Source organism: Corvus cornix, chromosome 7 (assembly GCF_000738735.6).
Source record: "Corvus cornix cornix isolate S_Up_H32 chromosome 7, ASM73873v5, whole genome shotgun sequence".
In the NCBI taxonomy this organism is placed as follows: Eukaryota; Metazoa; Chordata; class Aves; order Passeriformes; family Corvidae; genus Corvus; species Corvus cornix.
In genome coordinates this window covers 14,711,218-14,735,658 of record NC_046337.1, presented here as the reverse complement: position 1 = coordinate 14,735,658, position 24,441 = coordinate 14,711,218, and the positions used below count along the sequence as shown (strand labels likewise).

The 24,441-nt window shown below is 49.5% G+C and overlaps 1 protein-coding gene across 2 annotated transcripts in view; it reads right to left on the bottom strand.

Moving 5' to 3' along the window:
• Window positions 1–6,116: 6,116 nt before the first annotated feature.
• The window catches only part of IGFBP2 (insulin like growth factor binding protein 2), a 62,136-nt gene continuing 43,811 nt past the window's right edge, over window positions 6,117–24,441 (bottom strand). For both annotated transcript variants that reach the window (XM_039554974.1, XM_010406965.3), the window contains exons 2-4: window positions 11,450–11,673; window positions 9,905–10,045; window positions 6,117–8,144 (exon numbers count right to left, since the gene is read on the bottom strand). In XM_039554974.1, coding sequence (XP_039410908.1) covers window positions 7,977–8,144; window positions 9,905–10,045; window positions 11,450–11,673 — 533 coding nt within the window. In that variant the 3' untranslated portion in view covers window positions 6,117–7,976. The remainder of the gene's footprint in view (window positions 8,145–9,904; window positions 10,046–11,449; window positions 11,674–24,441) is intronic.

Sequence of the window (24,441 nt, the reverse complement as noted above, 5' to 3'; positions counted from 1 at the left end):
ACTCGGAATCTACAACAGCCTTTTGACAACAAGGACTCAGCAAGGAAAGGATAGAGCCAGAGACAAACCAGCCATGGCCACTCTGCCAACCTGCACCTCTCCCCAACGCTGCCTGCACCCCTCTGCCACAAGCAGAGGTCACCCTGATGTAGGAAGCTCTCCAAGTTCGTGATTTTCCAAGTATGGGTTTTGGGCAGGTTGTTTTTTTTTTTTTTGGTGTTAGCTAGTTGATTTCTGAAGGGTCTTGAGAGAAAATCTTGTGGCCACCAGCGTTCCCCTTGCAGTCCTCCAGTGTCCTCCCCATATTGCTGGGACTCACTTGAGTTGATTGGATTTCCATCTCAAATGACTGCCCCTATTCCAGGCAGATTTCAGCAAGGGAGGAGGCATGACACTGTTGGCTTTGTGTCTGGAGATGAGCTGGGGAGGGAAACACAGATCCTGCAATGGCACAAATACCCCCAGAAAATATCTGTGGACTTCCAAAAAAAATCATCCCAAAAGGAAATACAGTCCTCCCTGTCCAGTTCATCTTGAATGGAAGGTCAGAAATCTTCGTGGACAAGCAGGACTCTGACCTTTGTCCATCCAGGTGTGAAAGTGTATGCATATGTGTGTGCATTGATGTGGCTTTCCCTCCTTGCAACACTTCACTTTGAAATCCGGAGGTTTCAATGTAATATGCAATTGGGGGATATGCTGCCCCTCCCAAAAACAAATAATAACCTGCTGGGTTAAGCACAGAAGCAGAGTTATGGAGGAGCATCGGTGCCTGTGGAATCAGGGCCTCATCAACACTGAGGGGGTGCATCCCTGTTCAGATTGAAGTATCCCTACATGGGGCAGGGGAATCAGGGCCAAAACTCTTCACCACCCTTTGCTACCACAAAGACGACCAACTATGGAGATTTTTTTTTTTTTTTCACAGCCAAAAATGTGGTTTGCTCCAGGGGAAAAAAAAAACCCAAACCTCCACTTTGTTTCATCGTGGTTTTTTGTTAAGGCTGGTTTATAGCTTTCCCCGTGGGTAGGAAAATGCCAGTTTCCATCCTTTTGCATTGAGGATACTGCTTATGTTGCCACGGCTGATTCCCACCCTGCAGGAAGATCCTGTGATGGGCCCTTGCCTTTAACCTGGGACCCGGCTCCTTGTTGAGTGACAGCAGCCACCGCACCATGGAGACCCACTGCCTTGGGCATGCTGGGACAGCCCTGGGCTGACTTCCTGACTCATTTGTTGTTTTTAATGTTTGCATTTGATTTTGGGACTCTTGCCTCTTGCTTATCCATGACAAGGGTCTCCACGATGTTGGTGCTGGGAGGAGATCCTGCAGCAAAGGGAAGGAAAGAAAGGAAAGGGAGCTGTGGAGTCTGGGTGCTGCTGTGGGGAAACACACCCACTGGGAACCACATCCTACTGCCACGGCTGGAGCTGGCAGCCAGCACTGGCCAAAGGACACAGCTGATCTCAGGGGGAAAGTTCCTGCACTCTCAAATCCCCTTGAGCTTCCTGGACCTGGGCAGAGAAAAATGGAGGTCCACAGCACCATTGGGACCCCACGAGTGGGGATAGGACAAGAGGGATTCAGCACTAAGGGGTTCTGGTGAAGATTTCTTGCCATCACATGTTGGGAGCCCTCATAGCCTCCCATGAGATGACATCAGTCCCCTAAGCACCCCGTGGGGGCCCCCCACAAGGACGTTACCCTGATGGAGGGCAGGACTGGCCACCTGCCAAGTGACAGTGGGGGCGAGTTTTGCTGATGGATTTCGACGGAGACCCAGCAGAACGCCTTTCAGCCTGGGGACAAAGCACCTTCCTGTGCTGAAAAGAAGGAAGCATGCCACCAAATGTAGATCTGCCCCCAACAAGCCTGTTGGAGTGGGGTAACCCCCATGTTGCTGGAGGGGAGCACGGTGGGGGCTGAGGGAGGGACCCCTCCAGGCTCTGCAGGGCTGATGGAGCAGGGTTGGTTTAACGAGAGTGGTGGGTTAATGCTGGGGTGCAAGTGGGGTGCAGAATGGGGTGAAGATGGCAGGAGGAGGAGGAGGAGCTTGTGTTAACCCCAAGGGCCACTGGTCACCATTGTTGACACTGTCCGCTTGCTGATCCCTGTGCAAAACCACCTGACTGTTTTAGGCCAGTACCACCTTTCCCAGGACCCTTCCTTCCTTCTCTCTTCCTCTTTCTTGCTTTTTTTTTGTTTGTTTGTTTGTTTTGTTGTTTAATTTCCCGAAACTTGAAAGCCTTTGGCTGCAGAGAAAGAAGACATGCCCCCGGGGTGGGATGGGAGCAGGCAGAGGGCAGCAGATCCCCATGGACCTTGCCTTTTGGGGAGGATGCTTTTGCAGGGTCTGGGTTAGCTCACAGGGCCCCATGGTGGTGTCACAATGAGGCAACCATGGACACTGGTAAGGGGACACAGGGTGACTGTCTGTCCTCTCCCTAAAAAGCAAGTCTCCATGGCCCTGGGAGCCCAGAGTACCAAAATTCATCCCACACAGCCTCCCTCACCCTGCACATCCCATGCTGGGATGGCATTGCCTGTTCTGTCCCCACGAACCTGGGGGGAAGATGATGGGCATTTGGGTTGCGCCACCCTCACCTCCCCAGACCTCCTCGGCTCTCAGGATGGGGCACCAGGTGACCTCCCCCAGCTGCCCACTCCCTTAAGGATCCCCAGCAGGACGAGGCTGTTTACAGGCTGCACTAATATTTAGGACTGGGGTTGGAGCCTGGGTCAGGCTGGGAATGAGAGTGACTTCAGGAGGGGTTGGTCACCCTCTGGGGTGGTAGTGATGAGGTGCTCCCATTCTCAGCACCCAGCAGCACCCCTTTGCATTTAGGGTGAGAGAACCAAAAGGGGCAGATTTGGAAGCTGGGGAGGGTTCACCAGAAGGTGCTGGTAATTTGTGCATCCGGGGGTCGTGAGGCTCAGGGGTCTCTGGCTACGGTATTTGCGCCGAGCCCATGTCAGTATCTAGGATGTGAGCTGGGAAGGAGAGGACAAGGATGGCTCAGGACAGCCCTTCCACCACATCTGCCCCGGGAGCTGTGCTCAGTGGCTGGGCTACCCCTTGTCTGTACTGCAGTGGGCTTCGAAAACCACTAGTACAAGGAGCATTTTGCACTATTTCTCCGCTCTCTCCCCTCTTCCCCTTTTCTCCACCTTCTCCGTGAAAATTCTTCTTTGCTGTTGGTTTAGTTTCCTTTTTTTTTTTGTTTTGTTGTTGTTGTTGATGATTTTTTTTCCCCCAAATGGAGCATTGTATATTTAAAGAACCGTCAGTTCACCTCGCTTCCAGACTGCTGTCCTGGCCCTGGCTAGGAGCCCTGCCTGCTGTGGCCCCCTCCCCAGCCCCACCAGCCCCCGCCACTGCCACCGGGACAGACGTCGCCGCGCACGTTACCCACCGTTCTAACACAGTTGTTAAAACACACCAGATTCCGAGTTTCCTGCCTGGTTTTTATCTTTAAGCAATACTCACTACACATTTTACGGTAGCTTTTTATAGCTTTACATACATACGGTAGCTCTGTTGTTTCGTTTTGGTTTTGTTGTTTTGTTTTTTTTTTTTTTTCCAGTAAACAAGAAATACTCATAATCTTACTGGTGGGAAAAAAAAAAGCAGTTTGTGAAAAACTGACAATGGAAGAAGAGCTTAATGCTCTGTTTAGCATTTTGTACTTAAAAAAAAAATCTCACATTTTATTAAAAAGTGAAGATTGCTGTATACTATTTATTCAACTTATAATTTATGTTACTCTTTGATCTTTGTCTTTTCTCATGACAAAGCATTTATTTAATAAAGTTATGCATTCAGTTAGTTTGTGCCTGACCCTCGTGGAGCATCTGTGTGCTGGGGCCTGCCAGTGAGCTGCTCCAGCCCCAAGCATCCCACGACCACCTGTGTTGGGTCCCTTGGGGGGCTCAGCCAGCTCCACATGGGTGCTCACGGAGGTACAGGGCATGGAGCAAAATGGTGGCAATGCTTTAGGGAAGCTTTTGATACTAGAGCCATCTGCTAGGCTAGTGGTAAAAGTTGCAAGTTTAACTTTACAGCTTCTTGAAAGCAGAGCTACAATTTTTTTTTTTTTCTTAGAATTTTCTTTGCATGGATGTGGCCGTGGGGCACAGCACACACGTTCAACTGGCTTACCAGGGTAAAGTACCTGGCAACCAGTGATGTTAAGCCCCTAAATGCTGTCGCAGACTGAGCTCCAGTTTGGGATCGGACGTGCTATTTGAGCCTAAACCTCTTGGGGCCGCTGGAAGATTTGCCCCGCTGTCCCAGTGTGCAGGAACATCGCTGGAGCTGCTCAGCCCAGCCAGGCCGTGGTCCTCAAAACACTCTGTGGTGGCTCACCCCCTGCCCTCCCCGGTGCTGGATCTGACCCTGTCCCACCGCCCAGGCACCATCACCCTTCATTCTCCCACTCATCCCCTGATCTCCGTCCTCCTGTGCCCCTCTTCTCCTCCATTCACCTGCCAGCATCACCCCGTGCACCCTGAGCAGGGCAGGAGGCGAAATCATCCCCTTTGCTCCTGCACTGAGGACCGTGGGTTGCCAGGGCTGTGCTAACACGCAGCCCGCACCCATCCTGCAGCACATGGGGCTGGCACAGCCACCGTGTCCCCTCACGGACACCCCGCACGGCTGAGCCCGACCCCTCGGACAGCACAGGCGGCAGGAGCCGCGCGGCGCCCAGCCGCCACTAGGCGGCGCCACGGCCCTCCCGCGTTACCCTCAGGGCCCGGCCCGGCGGCGCTGCCGCTTCCAGAGGCCCTGAAATTGGGCTTTCCATCCAAAAAGTTAGTGCTGTGCCCCCCGCCTTCAGCTACGGGCTAATTAATCAGCTACGGCCTAATTAATCACATCCCTAAGGACAGCTGGAGCTGTATACACGTGTGTAAATAGCTACAGGTGCACACAGATACAGTCATGCATTCTTACACTAATGATGTGCTTTATAATTCAGTATCATTGTTTATATTATACTGTTGCATAGGTTTTTATACTAAAATACTACGGAAGAAATTCTTCACTGTGAGGATGATGAGGCATTGGAACAGGTTGCCCAGAGAAGTTGTAGATAACCCTTAACGTGGGAGTGTTCAAGGCCAGGTTGGATGGGGCTTGGAGCAGCCTGGTCTAGTGGAAGGTGTCACAGCTTCTGTTTGTTCCCCTCCAGCCCTTGAACGGGAGGGTGGCCCCAGGCACTGCTGGGCTCTGAGCTTGGGCATCTCTGTCACCTCCAGTCCTCTCTGGGCAGCACCTGGCTTGGAGCATCCTTGTGCCCCACCCTGCTACTCGGCCTCCCCCGAGCCACCTTCAGCTCCCCCCAGAGGCACAAAACAGGGTATTAATTTTGCTCCTTTTCCCATGTTCTTCAGCTTATATCACACCCCCCCATCGTGTCTGTCCTCTTTCCCCTCCCCTGCAGCCCCATGCGCTCACTGGCCCCTGTCCCCATACAGTTTCCTGGTGCTCCTCACCACCGGCCAGCCCCTCAACATATGTCAGTCCCAAACTCCTGGCAGGGGGTACAAGAAAGTAGAAGGGGAAGAAGCCCAGTGGTTTTGCCTCCCTTTGGGGAGTCCAAAGGAAACGACAGCTACCTGGATGCTGGATGTTGGGGCCAATACAGGGCCTCTCCTTCAATGCTGCAATTTTAATTGAATGGAATGTGGGTTTAATTTTTTATTATTATTTGCCCTCCTATGATGTCCAAATACCAAGCTCTGCTGTCATGCTCCCTTTGGCAGCACTTCACACCCTGGGAAAAGGTGCAGGACCTCTCTCCACAGGCCCGTAAGTGGAGCAGCTCAGCCAAACTCTGGCCGTGCACAAGCCTGTACGTCCCTGCACCTTCCCAACACATTCACAAGGACCCATGTGTATAGCAGGAATATAGCCAGGCAAAGGATGAGTGACACCAGTTCCTCCCTGCTCACACAACCGGGGCCAGTAACAATGAAAAGATAACTCCCATTACTGCCTCTCGGCCATGGACAAAGGATGAACAGGGACAAATCTGCGTGCAATGCATCAGGCAAAGAAACATATCCTGTGAGCACTGTGGAGGGGAAAGACAACAGTTTTCTGGCATCCTATTTAATTTATTCCAACTTTATGTAGCTCAGCTTTTCCAAAAGAAAAAATGGCAAACGCATAAGAAAACTTCCCTATTCCTAAACGAAACAAATTACAAACCAAATGAGAGCCAGCATGTGCAAGTTTTATATGAAAAAGCAGAACACCCTCAGATGTTAACAGAAAACAGGTAGCATCATTTTTACAGTTACTTGGTTTTGCATGGAGGCATGTTTTCTTCTTCTTTCATGTGCTCCCATTCATACACATCCACATATGCCCATCCCCAACTTTCCAAAGGGGATCCTTCCCCTGTCTCCTCCACTGTCATGTCCAAACCCCTGCAAAGTCATGAGGGCCTTAATTTACAGAGCCTACCTGTGCCCTTCACACTTGGGATCTGAAATGTGGGTCCAAGAAGGGGGACAAGAAACAACAAACCATTTAAGGAAAGCCCAAGACTTTTACTCTAAGGAGAAAGCTTTTGCAATTGCTCCAAAAAGGACATCTTCCTTATTTAAAAAAAAAATAAGGAAGAAAATAATAAAACCTCCTTGCTTAGGCAAGGGGGAAGTTATTTATTCTCAGCATCATTGTTTTCTGTACAGAAAGAAATCAACAGGTGAATTAACAGCAGAGACACATCTCTTGTCAGCATGTCCAGCACAAAACTGCTCAGAGCACCTGGAATCATTTGGATTTCATCTATACAAATGTGTATGTGGGCAGAGGAGTGTGTGTGTCTGTGTGTCTGTGTGTGTGTGTGCGTGTCCGTGTAAAGGCCTTTACAAAGCAAGATATATACTGTAATTTACTTACAAAAAGAAAAAGTTAGGTGCTGAATAACAGATGCTCACTTCAGTCCCAAGCAAAAATGGAGGGACAAGGGCAACTGCTTGGGAACGCAGGTTTTAGATGGGTTTTTTTTCCTATCTAGAAATAAAGAAAAAATGAATGAGAGAAAGAGAGACATTCCCTGGCTTGTTACCCTAAATCTACACAGGCATCCTTCCACCCAGCCTCAACAAGTTCATTTTAGCTCCCTCGGAATAAGTTGATCCTAAGAAATACTGTGCAAAAGCCCTTCAAATCCCCTGGAAAAGCAAGCATTTAGCTTTGCTGTCACCCAAAGGCCCCATGCTCCTGGACCAGAGGCTGAAGCTGGGTCCCTGTGGAGTTGGCTGTGCCCCAGCATGAGGAAAGGAAGCACCCAGGAGTGTTGTTAGGGGGCAGGGTGGCAGCTGTCTCATCTTTAGCCCTTTCCCTCAGCATATCACTGCTGCCTCCTTGGGGAACACATCCCAGCAGCGGTGGTATGTTCCAGCTGGGAATCCAGGGTCTTTCTTCCTTCCCTCCATCCCATGCCAGGACTGACGGCTGGGCTGGGGCGCAGGGGACTGACTCGCAGGACACAAGAAGCAGGTGACAGTATTTACAGTCTTTGGTCTTGGGGAAGAGAGAAAAAGAAGGGAAAAGGCTGGGCTCTTTCGGTTTTTTTATCCTCTCCCACCCATAGCAAGGGGCTTTGTCCCCTGGGAGGGGCCAGGGAGCACACGGCACTCTGTGCTGGAGGGTGCAGAAAGATGCCGCAGAACAGCAGGGAGGGCAGGGCTGCAGGGCGAGGAGCAAAAAAGACCAGTTCTCTGGTTTACGTTGGGTGAAAGACTAAGAAAGCAGTCCCTTCTCCTTGCAAACCCCCCACCACCTTTCCCCTCCCATTATCCCTCCCCTCCCCAGGAACCAGGCAGCTGAGGAAGGAGGGCAGCACACAGGACCCAACCCCAGTCTCTTCTAGAGCCTAAAGAGACACGCTGAAACCCATGTAAAATCCAGCACTGGGGCCACAGTGAGCCACCTCCAGCCAGCAGGATCACATCTGTCTACTGGCTCCGCAGGGCGTGTGCTCCCCGGTCCTCCTGCTCATGGGCTGTGTAGAAGAGGTGGCACTCGGGGTCCCCGCGGATGGTGGGTGCACCCTGGATCACCTTCCCATGGATGGGGTCCACGCACCAGCACTCACCACGCTGCCCGTTCACCGACATCTTGCACTGTGTGGAGAGGAACAGGACAGGTGTCAGAGTGAAAAGAGGGACAAAACAAACCACTTCCCAGGTCAACCAGCCCAAAGCCACAACACTGACAGAGCTGGGGTTTCTCTGGCACTAGTTTGGATTTAGGCAAGATCCATGGCACGCCATACTCAAACCCCTGCAGGGCCTATGCCGCACCAGCACTGTTACTGCAGCGGTCCAGCATGAAGGCTGAACCTCTTTCCCCAGGGGTTGTGCCAGGGACCAAGAAGCCAATTTTAATGAACTAGAAGGACAACTGTCCCTGAAATGCATCACCCTTTGCCAGCTGTGGATGAAAGTATCCAAAGAGACAAAGATCCCTCAGGAAAGAGGGATGAGACACCCTGACAGAGGAGCTGTATGAGATTCTTATCACCTGCAGATTAGGCTAAACAAACATCTGATCAAGGCCCCCACAGACAGACCAAACAGAGATTCACTAATCTCAGAACAGAGGTAGGGACCATGGTGCATCTGGACCTGGACTTTTGTCCTCCCAGTCTTGTTAGAGAGAAGTTCCTTGGCCTAATGGTTATTGTCCTCCTCCTGCCCTGCAGTGCTGCAGGCACTTTGAACCTGATGTTCATCCCTCTATCCCCAGCAGATACATTTCTGAACAGGGTGTAGTAGATGCAGAGGTTATTCCAGGCAGGCCAGTGCAGGCTGACCTGTTCCCCAGACACAAGGAGCAGCACACAAAGCATCACTGCAGTGTCCAGGCTCATTCCCCAGACACAGCTCATCTTACAGGCAATTTGCCAGCTCTGCTCCATCCAGCCCTTCCAACTGTGCTCATGCTGCGGGATCCAGCCAGCCATGGGGCTTTTCACGGGGAGACAGAGGGTGAGGGTCCAAGTGGGACAGAGACAGGAGAAGGGACAGAGGGAGATTATCTCAGAGCATCCCATTTTTGTTATTTAATGTTTCTGATCAAGGGGTAGAAGTAGCCCTGAGTAAAAGGTCTAGCCATGAAAACAGCAGGAGTCCCCTCCAAAGGCTCATCTATAAGGGATCCTCATATCCAGATACTATTCACAGGTGACTCCAGTCAACCCTGCACCAGCTGGTGGTTTTGCTGTTTTTCCTGGCAGTTTTTTCCCCATTCCTCAGCCACTGATACCTGGTGGTTTTGCACAGATGAAGCCAAGAAGTCAGAATTCAGACACATGAGTTGTCTGAGTCTTTCTGGGTCCCATAAATACCTTCAGAAGCATGCTGCACCCCGACCCCCACCTTGCCTGAAAGGAATCCCTCCTGGAGCTGTGGGACCAGCCTTGACTTGTGGAGGAAAACCAGTAAAGTGCAGTAGAAACCTTCGTGACTCCCAGAAGTGCTTTTTGCTTTCTCTGCACGACTGGCCATCATTCAGTCCTTCTCTGCTTTTTTCCTGCAGCAGGGCCCAGATTGGACAAGACCTGGCTCAAAGTTCATGAAAATAGATAAGCAGCTCTTGTGGGAAAGAAGAACTACACTGATTCTCCATCTCTGGACTGCCCACAGCCATATGTAGATGTGGATTTCATCTCCACTTGCAAACTTGCAGATGGGTTTAACTAAACCTGTCCATGCCACATGCAGCATCAGCTGTTTACCCCACACCTCACATCATGTGCAGGGTATCAGCCCAGCCCTGAACTGTGCATGTTCTGTGTCTGCACATGATGGGGACAGACAGTGAGCCAAGGGCTGCTGCTGGAAGCACAGTCAGCCCCAGAGCTCCCACTCCCCCCACTTACCTGTTTGAGATTGTACAAGCCATGCTTGTCACAGTTGGGGATGTGAAGGGAGTAGAGGTGCTCCAGGGGCCCTCGCTCATCTGGCAGTCGCATGGTGGATATGCGTTCTAGGACCTGATCCAGCTCCTGCTGACAAGGGGTCTGAAAACAGCCCAGAAAGCAGAAAAAAAAATATATCAGGATAATAGTATCATTCAGCCTCAACAGTGCGGACAATGGGAACATCAGTAGGGATGTGTGCATCCCTAAAGACACAGGTTTGCCACTGGGTCCTGCTGCAGACTTCACCTCCAGGCACCCAGAATCAAAGTCATGCATAGACATGCACATCTCTCCCATGTACCTGACATGGCCAGGAGCCAACATAATACCAGATCCCAACTCCTAGATACAGAGAGGAGGAGGAACCTCAGAGAGGCTACCATGGCTCCCACTGGTGGTGTCAAGTGACATGAAGCAGGGCTAGTCCAGAGAGACCAGGAGGGTTTCCATAAGCATAGCCCAGAGTGCACACCTGTGATGCAGTTTTTGCCCAGAATTGCAACTCAAAAGCATGTGAGACTCCATGGGAGTAGAGGGGAAGACCTGGGAATGAGAGTACCCAAAGCCAGCCTCTGGAGGCATCCTTCTTGCTCCACAGCAGCTCTGGGACAGGGCTTCCAGCCAAGGCAGTGTGGTTGAAATATGCCTGATGTGAGCCAAACTGAGTCCACACCTCTCTGCTTTTGCAGTGGGTGATGGGTTTTTTTTGCAAAGGAGCAGCAGCAGCGTGTGAGCTCTCAAAGTTGACGGTGCCTGCATTTTATTTTGAACCTCTGTTTTGCCTAGTCCTTGGAAGGCATGAGGACTCTTTTAAAGCTCCTTTCTGTCTCTGTGCTCCCCAGATATTATTACTCTGTATGTTTACAGGGATGTATATTGTGGACCCTTTGGAGTGGGTTTCCATCTCCATCCCCATTCCCATTCCATCTAGTTGCCTTGATCAAGCTTCCCACTAGAGGGAAACCACGGCCAAGAACTGGATAACAGAGCGATAGGGACAGGCAAGAAGGAGACAGGGAGGACTTAGAGCACTCTCCCAGCTACAGGACAGTCACACAGCTCATCCTCGGGGCTTGTGGCCTCCCTTCAGTGGACTGGGGCTGCCCTGCAGCAGGAAGACAGCCCCGCTTCTGCTCCCTCAAATCCCCTTGGGCCATGCCTGCTTAGGGACAAAGCGTGTGAGAAAGCCAGTCCATGGGCAAAGGGCATGCCTGCACCCCTGCAGAGGTCGGCGTTGAGCCAGCAGAAGCCCCCCTTCCAGAGGTGAAGCTGCATTGAAAATAATGCCTCTTGACCAGCACATCAAAGTTCATCAGATGTTTGGCCCCAGCATCAGGCCAAAAATGTTTTCTTTTCCTCTTTTGCTCTCCCCACTTTTTTCTTTCAATTTATTTTTTCTGTTTTTAAGACAGTTTATTGCAGATGCCATTAAGGCTTTGTATTCAGCATTTCCAGTGAGCTCACAGCTGCCCCCCTAAGCTCCCCACAGCTCTGCCCTCTCACCCTGCCCGTCGACAGCCGTGACTTTTTGGAGTCCTCGTGGTTGTGATGGGCCTTGCTGACTTTGCCCATCTGCCGCTGCTGCTCGTTCACCTTCTCCCTCATCACCGCCAGCTCCTTCATGCCTGTCTTCATGGGCTTCCTCCCTCCAGCTCCACTCAAGATCCCCACAGTGCCATCCACGTGGTTCTCAGCAAGAATGCTCTCGGACCGGTCATCACCATTATCTGCAGTAGACAGGGCAGACAAGGAAAGCGTCCAGCTCAGTCAGGCGCTGCCTCACGTGTTCATCCTGCCCTGGATCATTTTCAGATGTGGCTGGGTACCAAGCCATAAAATCTTTGCATGCAAAAATTTTAAATTGCATTAGCCCTTTCATCTGGAAGGTGAGAACAGATCCTTTCATTCTGGAGTTACTGCCACTCTAAAAGACGGTTTAAAGAGCAATTGCTGCTGGAGAAGTTCTTTCTGGCTTTTCTGTGACCTTCTAAATTACTTCCCAAGAATGCAATTTTCCCATCAGAAGTCCAGTTGGGTTACAGATGCCAAGTGTACTTCAGCTCCAACACTTAAGACCACAGTGATTAGCAACAATACCTTGAGTCCATCTATCATCCCCCAGAGTATCTCCAGGAATACTTACTCAATATTCATGTGCTAAAACAAATTCTCAGGCCTGCTTTCAAAAGCCTCCCTAACATCATTTGGAGATCCTGCCATTTCAGTGATCATCATCCTTGCCATACCATCTTTCCCATTGTTTGTCATACACTGTGTTACTCATTTAGCTTCTACCTACTTCTGCATTTGGCCACTTCTGCTGACAGTGGAACAGTCACAACTCTGCCACTGCTGAAAGCCACGAGATCCCAGCTAGTTCAGCCATTTCAAAAATCAGTTAGCAGAAATCTGGGGATTTCTGGACTTGTTCCATCTCCTCTGCTCTGTGCTTTATGCATTTTCCCAATTCACCAGGAATTTGTGAGAGCAAACCTTCCCACAGCAGGACACAATGGTCACAATGCTGCAGACACAGGTCTCTTTGAACTTTGCAGTGGCAATGAGGACAGATTTCAATTCATCCTGTTTGCTCCAAATGCCCAGAAGGTGACAGCTGATCCCTCTGATCTGGCTGAGCAAGCACATCTAATACTATAGCTGAATATAATATTGAAGCTGACCCTGCATTAAGCTGGGACTTGAAGCAAGACTTCCAGAGGTCCCTTCCAGCCCAAATTAGGATTGAACCCACATATGCACATCACCTCTCAGTGCAACAACCCAGGCCAGGTTTTGTACATCTCTGTATGTATCTCTCCATATAAGACCTCTTCAGCAGTTCCATAGGTACCACACCAGGAGACAGGACCAGGCTGTTCTGGTTGTGGTGACAAACAGGAAGTGTCTTTCAGTATTGCCAAAGTAGAACTGTAGCACCCAACCTCCCAGCATCAGAATTCTCTCGGGCATCTCCAATTTCAGCTTCCCAGCATTATGGAACTCGGGCACTTTATCTAGAGGTAAAGAAATCATATCAAACTGTGTATGATGCAGTGCAAGCAGTGCTTTAGCTCATGTAACAGTAGTTAATTTATGGATCTCTCCTGCTTCTCAGAGGACCAAGCATACAGAGCATTTACAGATGTTAACAGTTCCTTTTTTCAGAATCTGCATCACAACATTTTGTTAGCCCTACTGTCATGACAGAGTGAAAAATCATAATAGAAAGTGTTTTATTTCTGCCACATCTTTCTAAGCTCTTTTCAGGTACTACAACCCCAAACTCACAAAGGAGAAACTGCGAGAAGAGTTTTGTCTGAACTTACTCAGCAAACATGCAGCTGACCTGCCTGATGCCAAGATGGCCCAGGTGGGCTGGATGAAAGAGCCATCCAGCCCAGCCTGCCATTCATGAGAGACTACCAGCAGCTACTTGGAAGCAGAAGGACCATTCCCAGTCTGTGCTGCAGACCAGCAGTAAAAGCACTTTCATGGCTGAAGACTGCATCTGACCCACAGGATTTAAAAGCTACCAAAAGACCCATCCCTCAGTGGATTTGTCCAGTATCTTTTTGAACTTCTTCACAGTTTCCAGAAATACTAAATGCATTTGGTCTGCAGGTTTTTAGCTGCTTAGGTAGCAACTGAACAGCAAACATGGGGCAAAACCAATCTGGCAAAGTCCATTACTTTCCTCAAGTCTGGTTCCAGATGAGAACTGAGACCAGGTTTGATAGCCAGATGGGAGAGCTCAAAGTCTAGGCTGCTATCTGGTGATTGCCATCTGGCCATAATCCTAGGAGTCAGGCAAGCAATATTTTGACCAGGAATATTCTGTTTATACGCCAGTCTCCCCATTAATTAGAAACACATAGAGAGAAGAGAGAAGGTCATGAGGCTGTCTTTAGAGGGGATCAAATAAAAAAGCACCATGAAGAGATGGGCAAGGCTGGCCAGGCCCTGATCCTCAACAAACTGCTTAGGAGAGTTTTAGCCTTCTGACCTCTTTTGTGCTCCTCTCCTTGGTGTCCCCCAAGTTGTCAACAACAGCAGAACAAGGGCAGCAGCAGGGCAGCTTCTCAGACACACTGCAGTCCTCTGCTTCATTCAGAAAAAGATGGTACAAACTGACAGAAAAGCAGCAAACTGGAAGTGATGTCTTCCCCCATCCATTCTCACTCCTTCCTGCCTCCAACTAAAATATATAGACATCTGCCCAAATAAGCACTGTGCTAGTAAATGCAGGCAAGCTGGTAAGCCTCTTGTCGGCTGATTCATTCACAAAACCTGCTTCTGATAATATTTTTGTTCATTTTTCTCACTTTCCAATGCTAACAAATATCAGCCCAAAGAAAACCACCGATGGGAGTGGAGTGTGCAAGCCAATGTGCATGAACACACCCAAGAACAGGAGAGATTGGTCTTGGCTCCCCAGGCACCATCACAGGGGCAAGACTGGATCAGAGGCCAGGAAGGTCTAGCTGCTGTTGACTGTAAGCACTCCTCTCCAAGGCCAAGTCGGCCATGGTGAGCCATGCCTTTGACCCTGCTGCCAAGCTGGACTGGTTCACCTGGGGCTGATGCCAGAGCCCCATCACAGCTTTTCCCTCTCCCAAATCTGGTGCTGCTCTTAGGAGAAGCTATCCTGACTTGGAGCTTCCAGGGATGGATTCATCACAGGGGAAGGGAGATGAGACAGAAGAGGTTGGCCCTATGTGCAAAGCACCAGTGTTTCTTTAAGGACAAGCTGCATGCACAGGAGGAGGCTGAGCACCAGGTGTGATGGACCACATTTGAAAGAGCAAAAGGGCCAGGGAGCAACAAGAAGAGTGGAGAGATAAAAGACTCAAGGTAAGGAGAGCACAGAGCATGCCACAAGCCAAACAACCCCTCTTACAGCCAGATAATGCTTTTTAATGCTGCCCAAAAGCTGCAAGTCATGCTTGTTTATGACTATCCATGAACTAATGAAGCCACCTACCACCCCTACCAGCATGGGATGGGCAGGTATGCAATAGCCTCAAGATACACAGCCCTAATCTGTCTGTCATCCTGGCCAACACCTTTTAGCTGACCAATTTCAATTCACACTAAATGTATCTGTAAGGGAGTGGTGCCAAACTCCAAAACAATTGTTTTATAGTTCTCTCATATGGCATGTGGAAAACATCTCCTGTGTTGTTCTGGATCAAAAGGTAGAGAGCTTTGCACAGGGTGGGACAAATGTGGCAGGAATCTAAGCAGGTAGCTGAAGTTCTCCTGAACACTGATGTAGAGTCCATGAAACACCTCTCTCCTTGCCAAGAAAACAATTTCTTTATGGCCTTTTTTAAGGAAAATTCCCATTGGCTTCAATGGGGTGAGGACTTGGCTGAGGAAAAAGCCTGTTCCAATGGCCATCAGTTAATGTCTGTAGGGAGCTGCACCGTCTCGCCAACATTTTCAAAAGCGACTACCAATTTCCAGTACTAAAATTTTCGGGAATCTGGTTTGAGACCTCTAGGCACCTCTGCCAAGACAGCTGAGAAACAGAGGGGCTGAAAAACAACCTGTCACTTCCAGAGCTATGAGAAAAAATGTACCACACAAAAAAAAGGCGGCTGCCTCAGGTTAAAAATATATTTTTATCCCTTTGAAGAGCCCTGAAGCGTATCTGGGCTGCAGGACGGGATGGAGCCAGTAGCACTCACTTAGCACAGGAGGGCCAGGCTGTATCACGGGAGCACACACCATGCCAAGGACTGCAGCCGCCCTCCCCAGTGCTGCTCCTGCTCTCTCTGTACTTGCTTTCCTTCATCAACAGCTTGCCCAGAGGGTTTCATGTGCATTTGCTTATCTGCCCAGGGTGTTTGTACAGTGTTTAAATGCTGATTAAGGCCCCAGACCCACAGAAAGTTTCACCCAAGTGGCCTTCAACACCCTGCCTGAAACCCCACTAACTGGGGGTCCCGGCTGTGTCCTGGGCTGGATGGGGCTGACATCTCCCTCCCACAGCAATCACAGCCTCCTTTGGCCAGCACTTACTTCCCTTCTGAAGACATCTAAGGGCTTTGCAGTTCATTAATTACCCTGAAGACAGAGAGGTGTTCATCCTGAATTGCACATGGTTAAAGAAAACAAAAAAAAAAAAGCCCAGAAATATTTGAGAGTGCTGCCCAAAGCCATGCAAGGAATATATGGACAAATCTAGAAGCCCATGTCCTGGCCTGGCACTGTACCATGCACAGGAGTGAGCACACTTGGGGTTGCAGGAATGCAGCATCCATGGAGAGATTTTTCACCCTAAGCAGTGTCATCCGTCTTATCTAGGTTTGGGGGGGGGGGGGGGGGTTACCTCCAACTCTTTTAGTTTTTTGTGTCTTCAAGTATTACCATTTCAGGATAATTTAAATTACTTATTGCTTGCCACTTTTTATTTTAAGGAGCAGAGATGCCTGTCCCAGGCTGCCAGGAAGCCAGTGCTTGTCCTGTGCAGCCTGAGAGCAGACAGAGCCTTTAAGCCTAACCTTTCATATGCACAACAGCCCCAGTGGAAGAATTACTCGTAGGAATGTAGGGAAGGAGCAGACAAACCCCAACCCCAGCACCGGTGACCTCTGCCTCATCAGTCTGCAAAGTACTTTTAGAAGAGCCCTGGGCAAAGGTGCAACAGCTCTAGGGTGTGTGTTATGACCTGGAGCTCAGAAACCTCAGAAACTTTGCCAACAAGGATTATACTGGCATTGCAATTTCCTCACAGCAAGAGCTGCCAAGAACAAAACCCACCCCCTTCCACCCAGGACCTCTGGCCCATACCTTACCCCAAAAAGGATCCAGGGTTCACTGATTAGCTGTGCCAACCTGTAAAGCACAGAGCCATGGCACAGCATCCATCCACACTCAGCTGGCAGCAGAGGGAAAATGTGGGAGCACTGGTACGTGATGTGGCCCCAAACATCATCAAGCCAGTCTGGATGCAGCTGTCCAGAGGCAGATGAAACCAAAGCACGCACACAAATTTCACTCTTCACTTTGCACAAAAGTGCAACTGGAAATGCCACAGAGGGAGCATGAGCAATGGGCTGTGTAGGAGAGGGGGCAATGGGAGAAGGGCACACATCAGAGAAGGAGCATCACCTGCCCTGGAACATCTCTCGCAGAGGGCAACCATGGATGCTCAGGGGAGGGGCAGAAGAAAAGACAAATACAGAGCAATTCCTTCCCAGCTCTCCTCCTGGCCATCAGCAGTTCAGAAACCAAAGGTATTTCATCTAGACTGGGTTTAACAGCCAATGACAGACCTAAAGAGGGGAAAAAGCTGTGCATGACCCCTTCTGGATTCAAGTACAGGGACACCCCCATATTGCTTCCTGTCCCCTCTCCTTAGCCAGCAGCCTGTTCTGCTTAGCCTTATCCAGTCCTGCACAGGGAACATGTCATGTTTAAGCTGTCAATTTGATTGCAAAGGCCTTACAAGCCCAGAGATGTCTGTGCCACCCAGCTTTTGGGAGGACTGGCCTGAAGACCAGTCATCCCAATCTCCTGGAAACACAGGCCACCGTGAGACACCAATCACTTCAGAGGATCTCTCCATCTGCAGAAGAGCTCCCTGGGACCCCCTCTGCCTGCCTGCACTCCCAGGGTTATTTCACCACACCAACTTACTCAGTATCAGTGAGGAATTGCACACCACAGCCAGGAAACTCCTGCACTGGTCTCCAAGAGCTTGTTTTACCTCTGTGATAAGCTATCCACAAAGCACTCTGAGATCCCCTGGGGCCAAAAGCCCTAGGACTCTGCAAACACCCTTTTTTTTTATGCCATGAGATCTTTTCAGCCCATCTCTACCAGCAGGGAAGGCAGGACTGGGGAGGGAACAGCATGTTCTGGCCAGGGGTTGCTTAGCAAGCTCCTCTCCCTGCCCTGAGCAGCTGGCACTGAGGGGTGATCCAAGGGGCACCCAGTGCTTTCCTTTGACTCAGGCATCCTACAGGAAATGCTTTATGCTCCTCCAAAGTGCCAGGGATGCTGACTCGGGGCAGCACAGCTTCCAGCAGCCTGCTTTGCTCTCTTTTTCCTGCCTCCTCCTGGTGGCTGGAGAGCTCAACTTTCCCTCCTCCATCCACCTAGGTCCAGAGCCAGAGGAAAACCTCCTACCACTGCACAGGGCCCTGTAGCTCACCTGTGTACCGCTGCACGCAAAGCCATCTAGCACTGAGGGAGAAGCAATACTGACATGGAGCTGATGTCAAATGAAGAAAGGAGAGGGACCGAGATGTCCATTCCCCCGGGTTTTACTTTGGTCTTATTTTCTTTTTTTTTTAAACCACATTTGTAGACTGGTTTCCCAAGGATACAGGACTTGTGCAATTACACAGCCTGCCTCTATGTGTTTCTGCATGTGCGTATGTTTGTATGACTGCCTGTCTCCCTATTAGTTCTCCTCCCCCTCCACCTCCCAATATATCTACAAACACGTCAGCAAATGCCAACTGCATCTCAAACAGGAACACAATTCGCAAAAATAGTAAGTTTCCACCATTTCATGAATATGTGCAACCAGGCTGAAGAGAGACAAAACAGCAGGGTTTGTTTTGTTAGCTTTCTTTCCAAATGATTTGACTGAAGGGCCATGTAGCACATTACCAGTTCACTCTGTGCAGACCCAGCAGAGCACAAACCACCACAGGGGAAGGTCTGCTCCAGCCCTCCTCCTGCCAGCAGTGAGCCTGCACATATTGTTTGCAACATCCTGCTCCCTCCTGCACAGCTGTTCACTTTGTGCCAACAGTGGTAAGTGAGGATGCTGTTCAGGACCCTCAAAAATTCAGGGGATTGCTTCAAGTCCCTTCATTTACCAAGCTTCCACTTACAATCCTGCTTTTCTCTCACCACTCCTTCCGAGCACGGAGCTGCTGTGCATCCCCAGTGCGTACCTACAGCAGAGACACTCTGGACTTACCTAAAAGCCGAGGCTGAGGAGCCACAGGGTCTCATCTCATGGCTGATGACAGTGTTTTTGTGCATGTGTGCATGCCCTCAACATGTGTGAAGGCAGCATGCTCCGGGGAAAGACCTTAATGCGTTTGGAAGGTTTTGCAGAATGAGGCTCGCTGAGCTCCCTGCCACCATAAAAGCATTTCCCCTTGTTAGTGAACCGTATCTCAGCCTTTTCAACACAGTTCTACAATTAGCCCTCTGCAAAGCTCCAACCTTCCCAGCAGAACCAAATGAATTAACTTGAAAACACTTCCAAGCTTAAATTAATTGCACTACAGCTTCCCGATTTGACATTGACCTTGTCTGGAAAATCCCCAGAGTAGCTACTACTGAGTCATTAGGGGCTTCTGCCTGAATGAAACAAGCCATTAATCTTATCAGGCCAAGTCTCTGCTCTCCTTCCCCAGTCACTCACATGTATCCGTGTGGTCTTCAGGCACCCCAAAAAGCCTGAACCAACTTCTAGTATAAGATCAGGACCTAAATCCTTGGTTCCTATCAATTTTCAGAATAAAATCAAACCACAAAACCACCTTCTTCATTTCCTATAGGTTTACCTGCCACATTTGAATTACCTGTATTTCCCCAATGCAAACATGGGCTCATCTCTAACCCAGAGTCCAAATCTGTTGGGGCTTTTGCATCCCACAGTCCAGAGAATGCAAGCACAGAAGAGTTTCCTTACCACAGCCTCCAGGAGGGTGCCTGCATGTTCATTACTATCTAGATGATCTCTGTTTGGCATTGGGCTGCTGCACCTCTCTTTCCTGCAGGAGAGCCAGAGGCTGCCAGAATTACAGGAGCTGTGATTCTCGACAAGGCTGATTCCCAGGTATGACACTCTGCAGCCTGCCAGGAAGGGCTGATGAAGGACTTATGATCTAATGGACACACAATCACAAACAAGAAACTCTTCATCATCACACTAAACATTTCTGCCTCCTTCACTAATTTTGGGGAAAATTACAGTATACAGGATCTTTTCAGACTATTCTCCTATTTTTAAATTGTTACCTTTTTTATCTAATAACTTTTAAATTATTAGCAACAAGCAAACACCACATTAGCTGGAGATAGACTGCCAAACATCAGTTTGAACCTGCACAAATGAAAGATGGACTACTAGAGGAAGTGCTCACATCTGTCCATGTCTCTTGGATGGGGTGCTTTAGCCAAATACAAGACATCTTGCTTCAAGGAGAGGTGGTTGAGGGAAATTTTGTGGGTTCTATCATATAAGAAGCTAAGGGAGATAGTCTCTGACAATGCCCTCTGCCTGTTCTGGCTCCTCAAGGAGGGACAAAGGCTCACCAAAAAGATGTCCTCTGGCTCTGGAAGCCCAACTGCAATTCACTGATTTGTGAGTACCCATTTGGTGCCTGTTCACAACCCCCAGGATCAATGGTTTGTGGGGAAGTGGCTCTGGACACAGCATGGCCAAAGGAGCCTGCGGCAGAGTACTGCACCATCTGGGAAGGCTGTGTGCAGCACAGCCAGAAGTCTGACCTTCCACCCTCAAGAAAAGTGGAAAAGCCTCAAAACCAGGAATAAAAAAACCCCAACCAAACAAAAAACAACTCACAAAGCAAAAAACACTTAAAACCCAGAAAGGTCCTTCACCCTGCCTCTGAGAGCCATCTCTCACCTATCTCTGGTATTGCTCTGCTCCCTTCTCAGCCACATTGGCTTCTCCAGTTATGTATACAAATGGAATGAACTTCAGTCATTTGTATTACTAGTTTTTAAATAACATCTCACTTTTCCAAAGTCAATTTTTCCAGACGGCAGCTCAGGCCAGGGCTCCCCTCACCACCCACCCAAATCTCATTGCACATTTCCTCAAAGTCTGCCTTTTTCAAAACACACTATTATTACAGTAATTCCTTCCTACCTTCTCAGAAACTCTGCCAGAGCCCAACAGCCACTACCACCGGTGTCACCTTAAGGTCTGCTGGACCCACTGTCCTCATGCAGCCCCTGAGCCACGCACCAGCCCTCAAAGCCAACCCTGTTTGCTTTTCCCCCAGAAACCTGCATTCCCCAGGGACAAAGCACAGGTGCCTCCAAATAAAACCAGAGCACTGAGCCATAAGTAGAAAGAGGGAGTATCTGCTGCAATTTAGTTGAGTCTTTTTTGCCCACCAGCATCTCCCAGCTGCCTCCAGCACTCACAGTCATTATCCTGCCCTCCTCATGAGGGCTATTACTTAGTTGCTACATCCCACATTTAAACCACAAGTTGAGCTATTCCCAGATAGTGTTTTTTTCTCATTTGACATCCAAGCTAAGCAACATTGCAGTTGTTTCAGGTTATGTCAAAACCCTTTGTTCATCTGTTCTTGGGGCAATATTTCACTTAGTTTTGCAGTCACTTTGCTCAATTTCTTTAACACTTGTTTTACCCTTCTCCCAGCTAGAGGCAGAGCTAAATTTGAACCCTTGTGTTCAAGTACTCCATGAGGGGGGACGGAACCAGGTCTTGCATGTGTATTTGTTATGCACATTTACTATTTATCTTAGTATGTGCATTTACTGAAACAAGGCAACTTCCACTCTCTAAGCATAAAGTCTTCACTGATACAACACTGCTACTGAAATAACCAGGAGCTTTGACAAAACCAAGACTTTGCAGATTCATCCCACTGCTGACTGGCACATGCACGCATGCAAGAACACAATGAAAGGTTCAAACTCATGGACACTCTACCAGAAGGCAGCAATTTGATCTGTAGTAACAGTTTGTGGCATACAAGGGCCATGCACATGCAAGTAATGCAAGTTACATTTACGGTCCCTCAGTGACTTCCAACCTCCAGAGCCTACAGCATGGCCACATCCATGCCACTTGGCCTTCAGAAGGGGAAGTTTCCTCCCCACAGGTGGGAGGGAAGCAGTGCCAGGCAGCCTGCTGCTTCACTCTGATGTCGTTGCTTTGGTCTCTTGCCTTTAGAGAAAAAAGGGCTGGATCTCATTTTGTTTGAAAATTACTCTCTATTTTGGGCCACCCATGAAGTTGCCCAGATTCAAACCTCAGGAGTTTGCAGACTCCTGCTGAGCAAAAGGCAGGAAGAGAAAGCCATAAAACTGTGGTAGAGGAAGGAAGAAAAGACAGGGGAACATCAGTAGCTGCATTCCCAAGGAGGATGAAGGCATTGCAAAACTTAAGAAACAGACCACCACAAAACAGAGTGATGGAGACAAATGTGATAAGCCAGCTTAACCACTGGAAAGGAAGCTGGGATGCACATCAGTCAGCTTTCCACTCAAAGAGCTCCAGAAAGCATTTTGTGTACAGCCAGTCAGCACGCTCACCACCAAGCGCCCTGGTGTGCTTGCTTTACACCTGATCTATACAGCACCCCCTTCTTGGTGGGACAATCTGGATACTACTTAAAGCCTTGGAAGAGATCCAGGCATGTGGCAAAGAGCCCTTGAAAAGTGGGATCTGCTGATACCTCAGGATGGTCCCCAAGTTAGAGAAAACCACCCCTGCCTTTGTAAACAACCCAAAGAGTGAAACACTGAGCTTCTGCAAGGAAATGCAGGGAACCCTCTGGCTTCAAGAAGGACTGGCATTCTCAGAGAGTTCAGCCCAAAATGCCAAACGCCATAAGTTGGCTTGTGGCATATGGGTGCTTATGTCCTTCTCCAAACCAACCCCAACCATGGTGTAAGCCTGGCGTGGGTAAGCCTCCCCAGCCACAGGCCACCCAGCTGCTCTGCAGCAAGTACGGCTCGCACTGTACTCTGCTGGTGTTGCACAGCACGCAACAGGTTTTACCTGGCCTTCATCTACCTATTTTGGAACCCCTAAATTTTCAAAGCAAAATGCAGCAGTCATTTAAGGGCATGTAAGTCCCCAAGCATAGGGTCTGGGGAAGGAGCTCACCAAGGGGGGCACTAAACCCTCCCAGGAGCCCTAAGGTGGGAGGCTGTCAGTAGGTGAATTGCCCTGGAGCGCTGTAACTCGCACTGCTCTCATACAGACCACCACAACTGGAAAGCAATGTAACCACAGCCATTCCAGAGGCAAGGGGGCAGGAGCCAAGGAGATGGTGGGGAACAACAGCCCCCAGCAGCTACATACCCCCTTTCATCAGTCCCCAGAACAAAAGCACTGCTGCACTATTCCCCATCGGGAAGCAATGGACACCCACACCCACCTCCACCACACTTGGTCTGTAAAGCTCCACTTCATTAGAGCCACTGTTGCCACATCTGTTAGTGCTTTAAAGCACATACATCTGGCTTAATTAAGCATTTGATTTTATTGCTGCTTTATCTCCATTTTCTAAACAGACCTTGCAGAGAGGGTTTTGTGTGCTTGAAGTTTGCTTCTTTTTTCATTCTTCCTTTTTAATTTTTTTTTCCACTGAAATCCCACCTGAAGCAGGAACAAAAGCCGCTGTGACAGCTGCTCACGATCTCTGGGGCTGCTTTTATGAAAGTCTCCTCTCTAGACAATAAACCTCATCCTAAATATTCTGGTTTGTGTGCTTCAAAGCTGCAGACCTCGACCCCGCCAATCCTCCCTTCCCATTCTTTCCCCAGCAAAAAATCAGAGTTAGTGGCAGAAGGTGGTATAGTACAAGTCAGGAAGAAAGAAAAGAAAAAGGATCATGCTGCCCTTGCAGTCTCTGAAACTTTGCCTCTGCCAAGTTACAACAAACAGGAAAAGCAGAATCAAAACACAGCCCCCATGTCCCTCTCCATCCACCCAGTGCAGGCTGTGCTAGTGCCAGCTACTGCTCACAAACAATCATGCCGCGAGACTCCTCCGGCACATCCTTCCAGGTGGCCTGAACAACAGAAAAGCCCAGCTCAGGAAGCCTGTATCCGATGCATGCAGTGCTTGAATCCCTTCCAGAAAGTACAAGGGTCCTTCATGCCCCTGGACTGAGAAGAGGTTACCTGAAATGCCCTTTGCCAGCTCCTATGCTGGAAGATGCCTGTTTCCCTGTGAAACCAGAAGCCAGGCACACAGTAGCTGGGAACATAGAAGAGCGCTGGCTGTAAAGTTGGCTGTTTTCCCACTAAGCCACCCCAAGTACTTCGCAGCCACTGGGAGAACAGGACTGGTGCCTCCTGTGGCAAGGAGTTAGGGCACCTTTGCTGGCCTGTGGCATCCTCACATGCTCATGCCCGTCATCCTTCCACAGCTTTCAGGCCATGATATGGGATGGCCACTATCCCAGAGAGTACGTGTCTCACTGCAGACTGAGGCTGAGACAGCTCAGCAGGCCGCCTGACTGTCATGGAGCACCAAATGCACACAAATACATTATGCTTAATACTAACACAGAATGAAACCCACACAAGCAGCCCAGGAGCTCTATACCTGCTAACAGGATGACCTGCTGAAATCAGGACTATTGTAGCTTCAGGGTAAGTGGCTGGATGAAATGATCACACCACCACATGTCATGGCCGTGACGCAGCAATCCCCACAATCTGTTCCAGGCACCCAGGAGGAAGCTCCTCAGTTACACCACCACTTGCTTTTCATGCCCATCAGG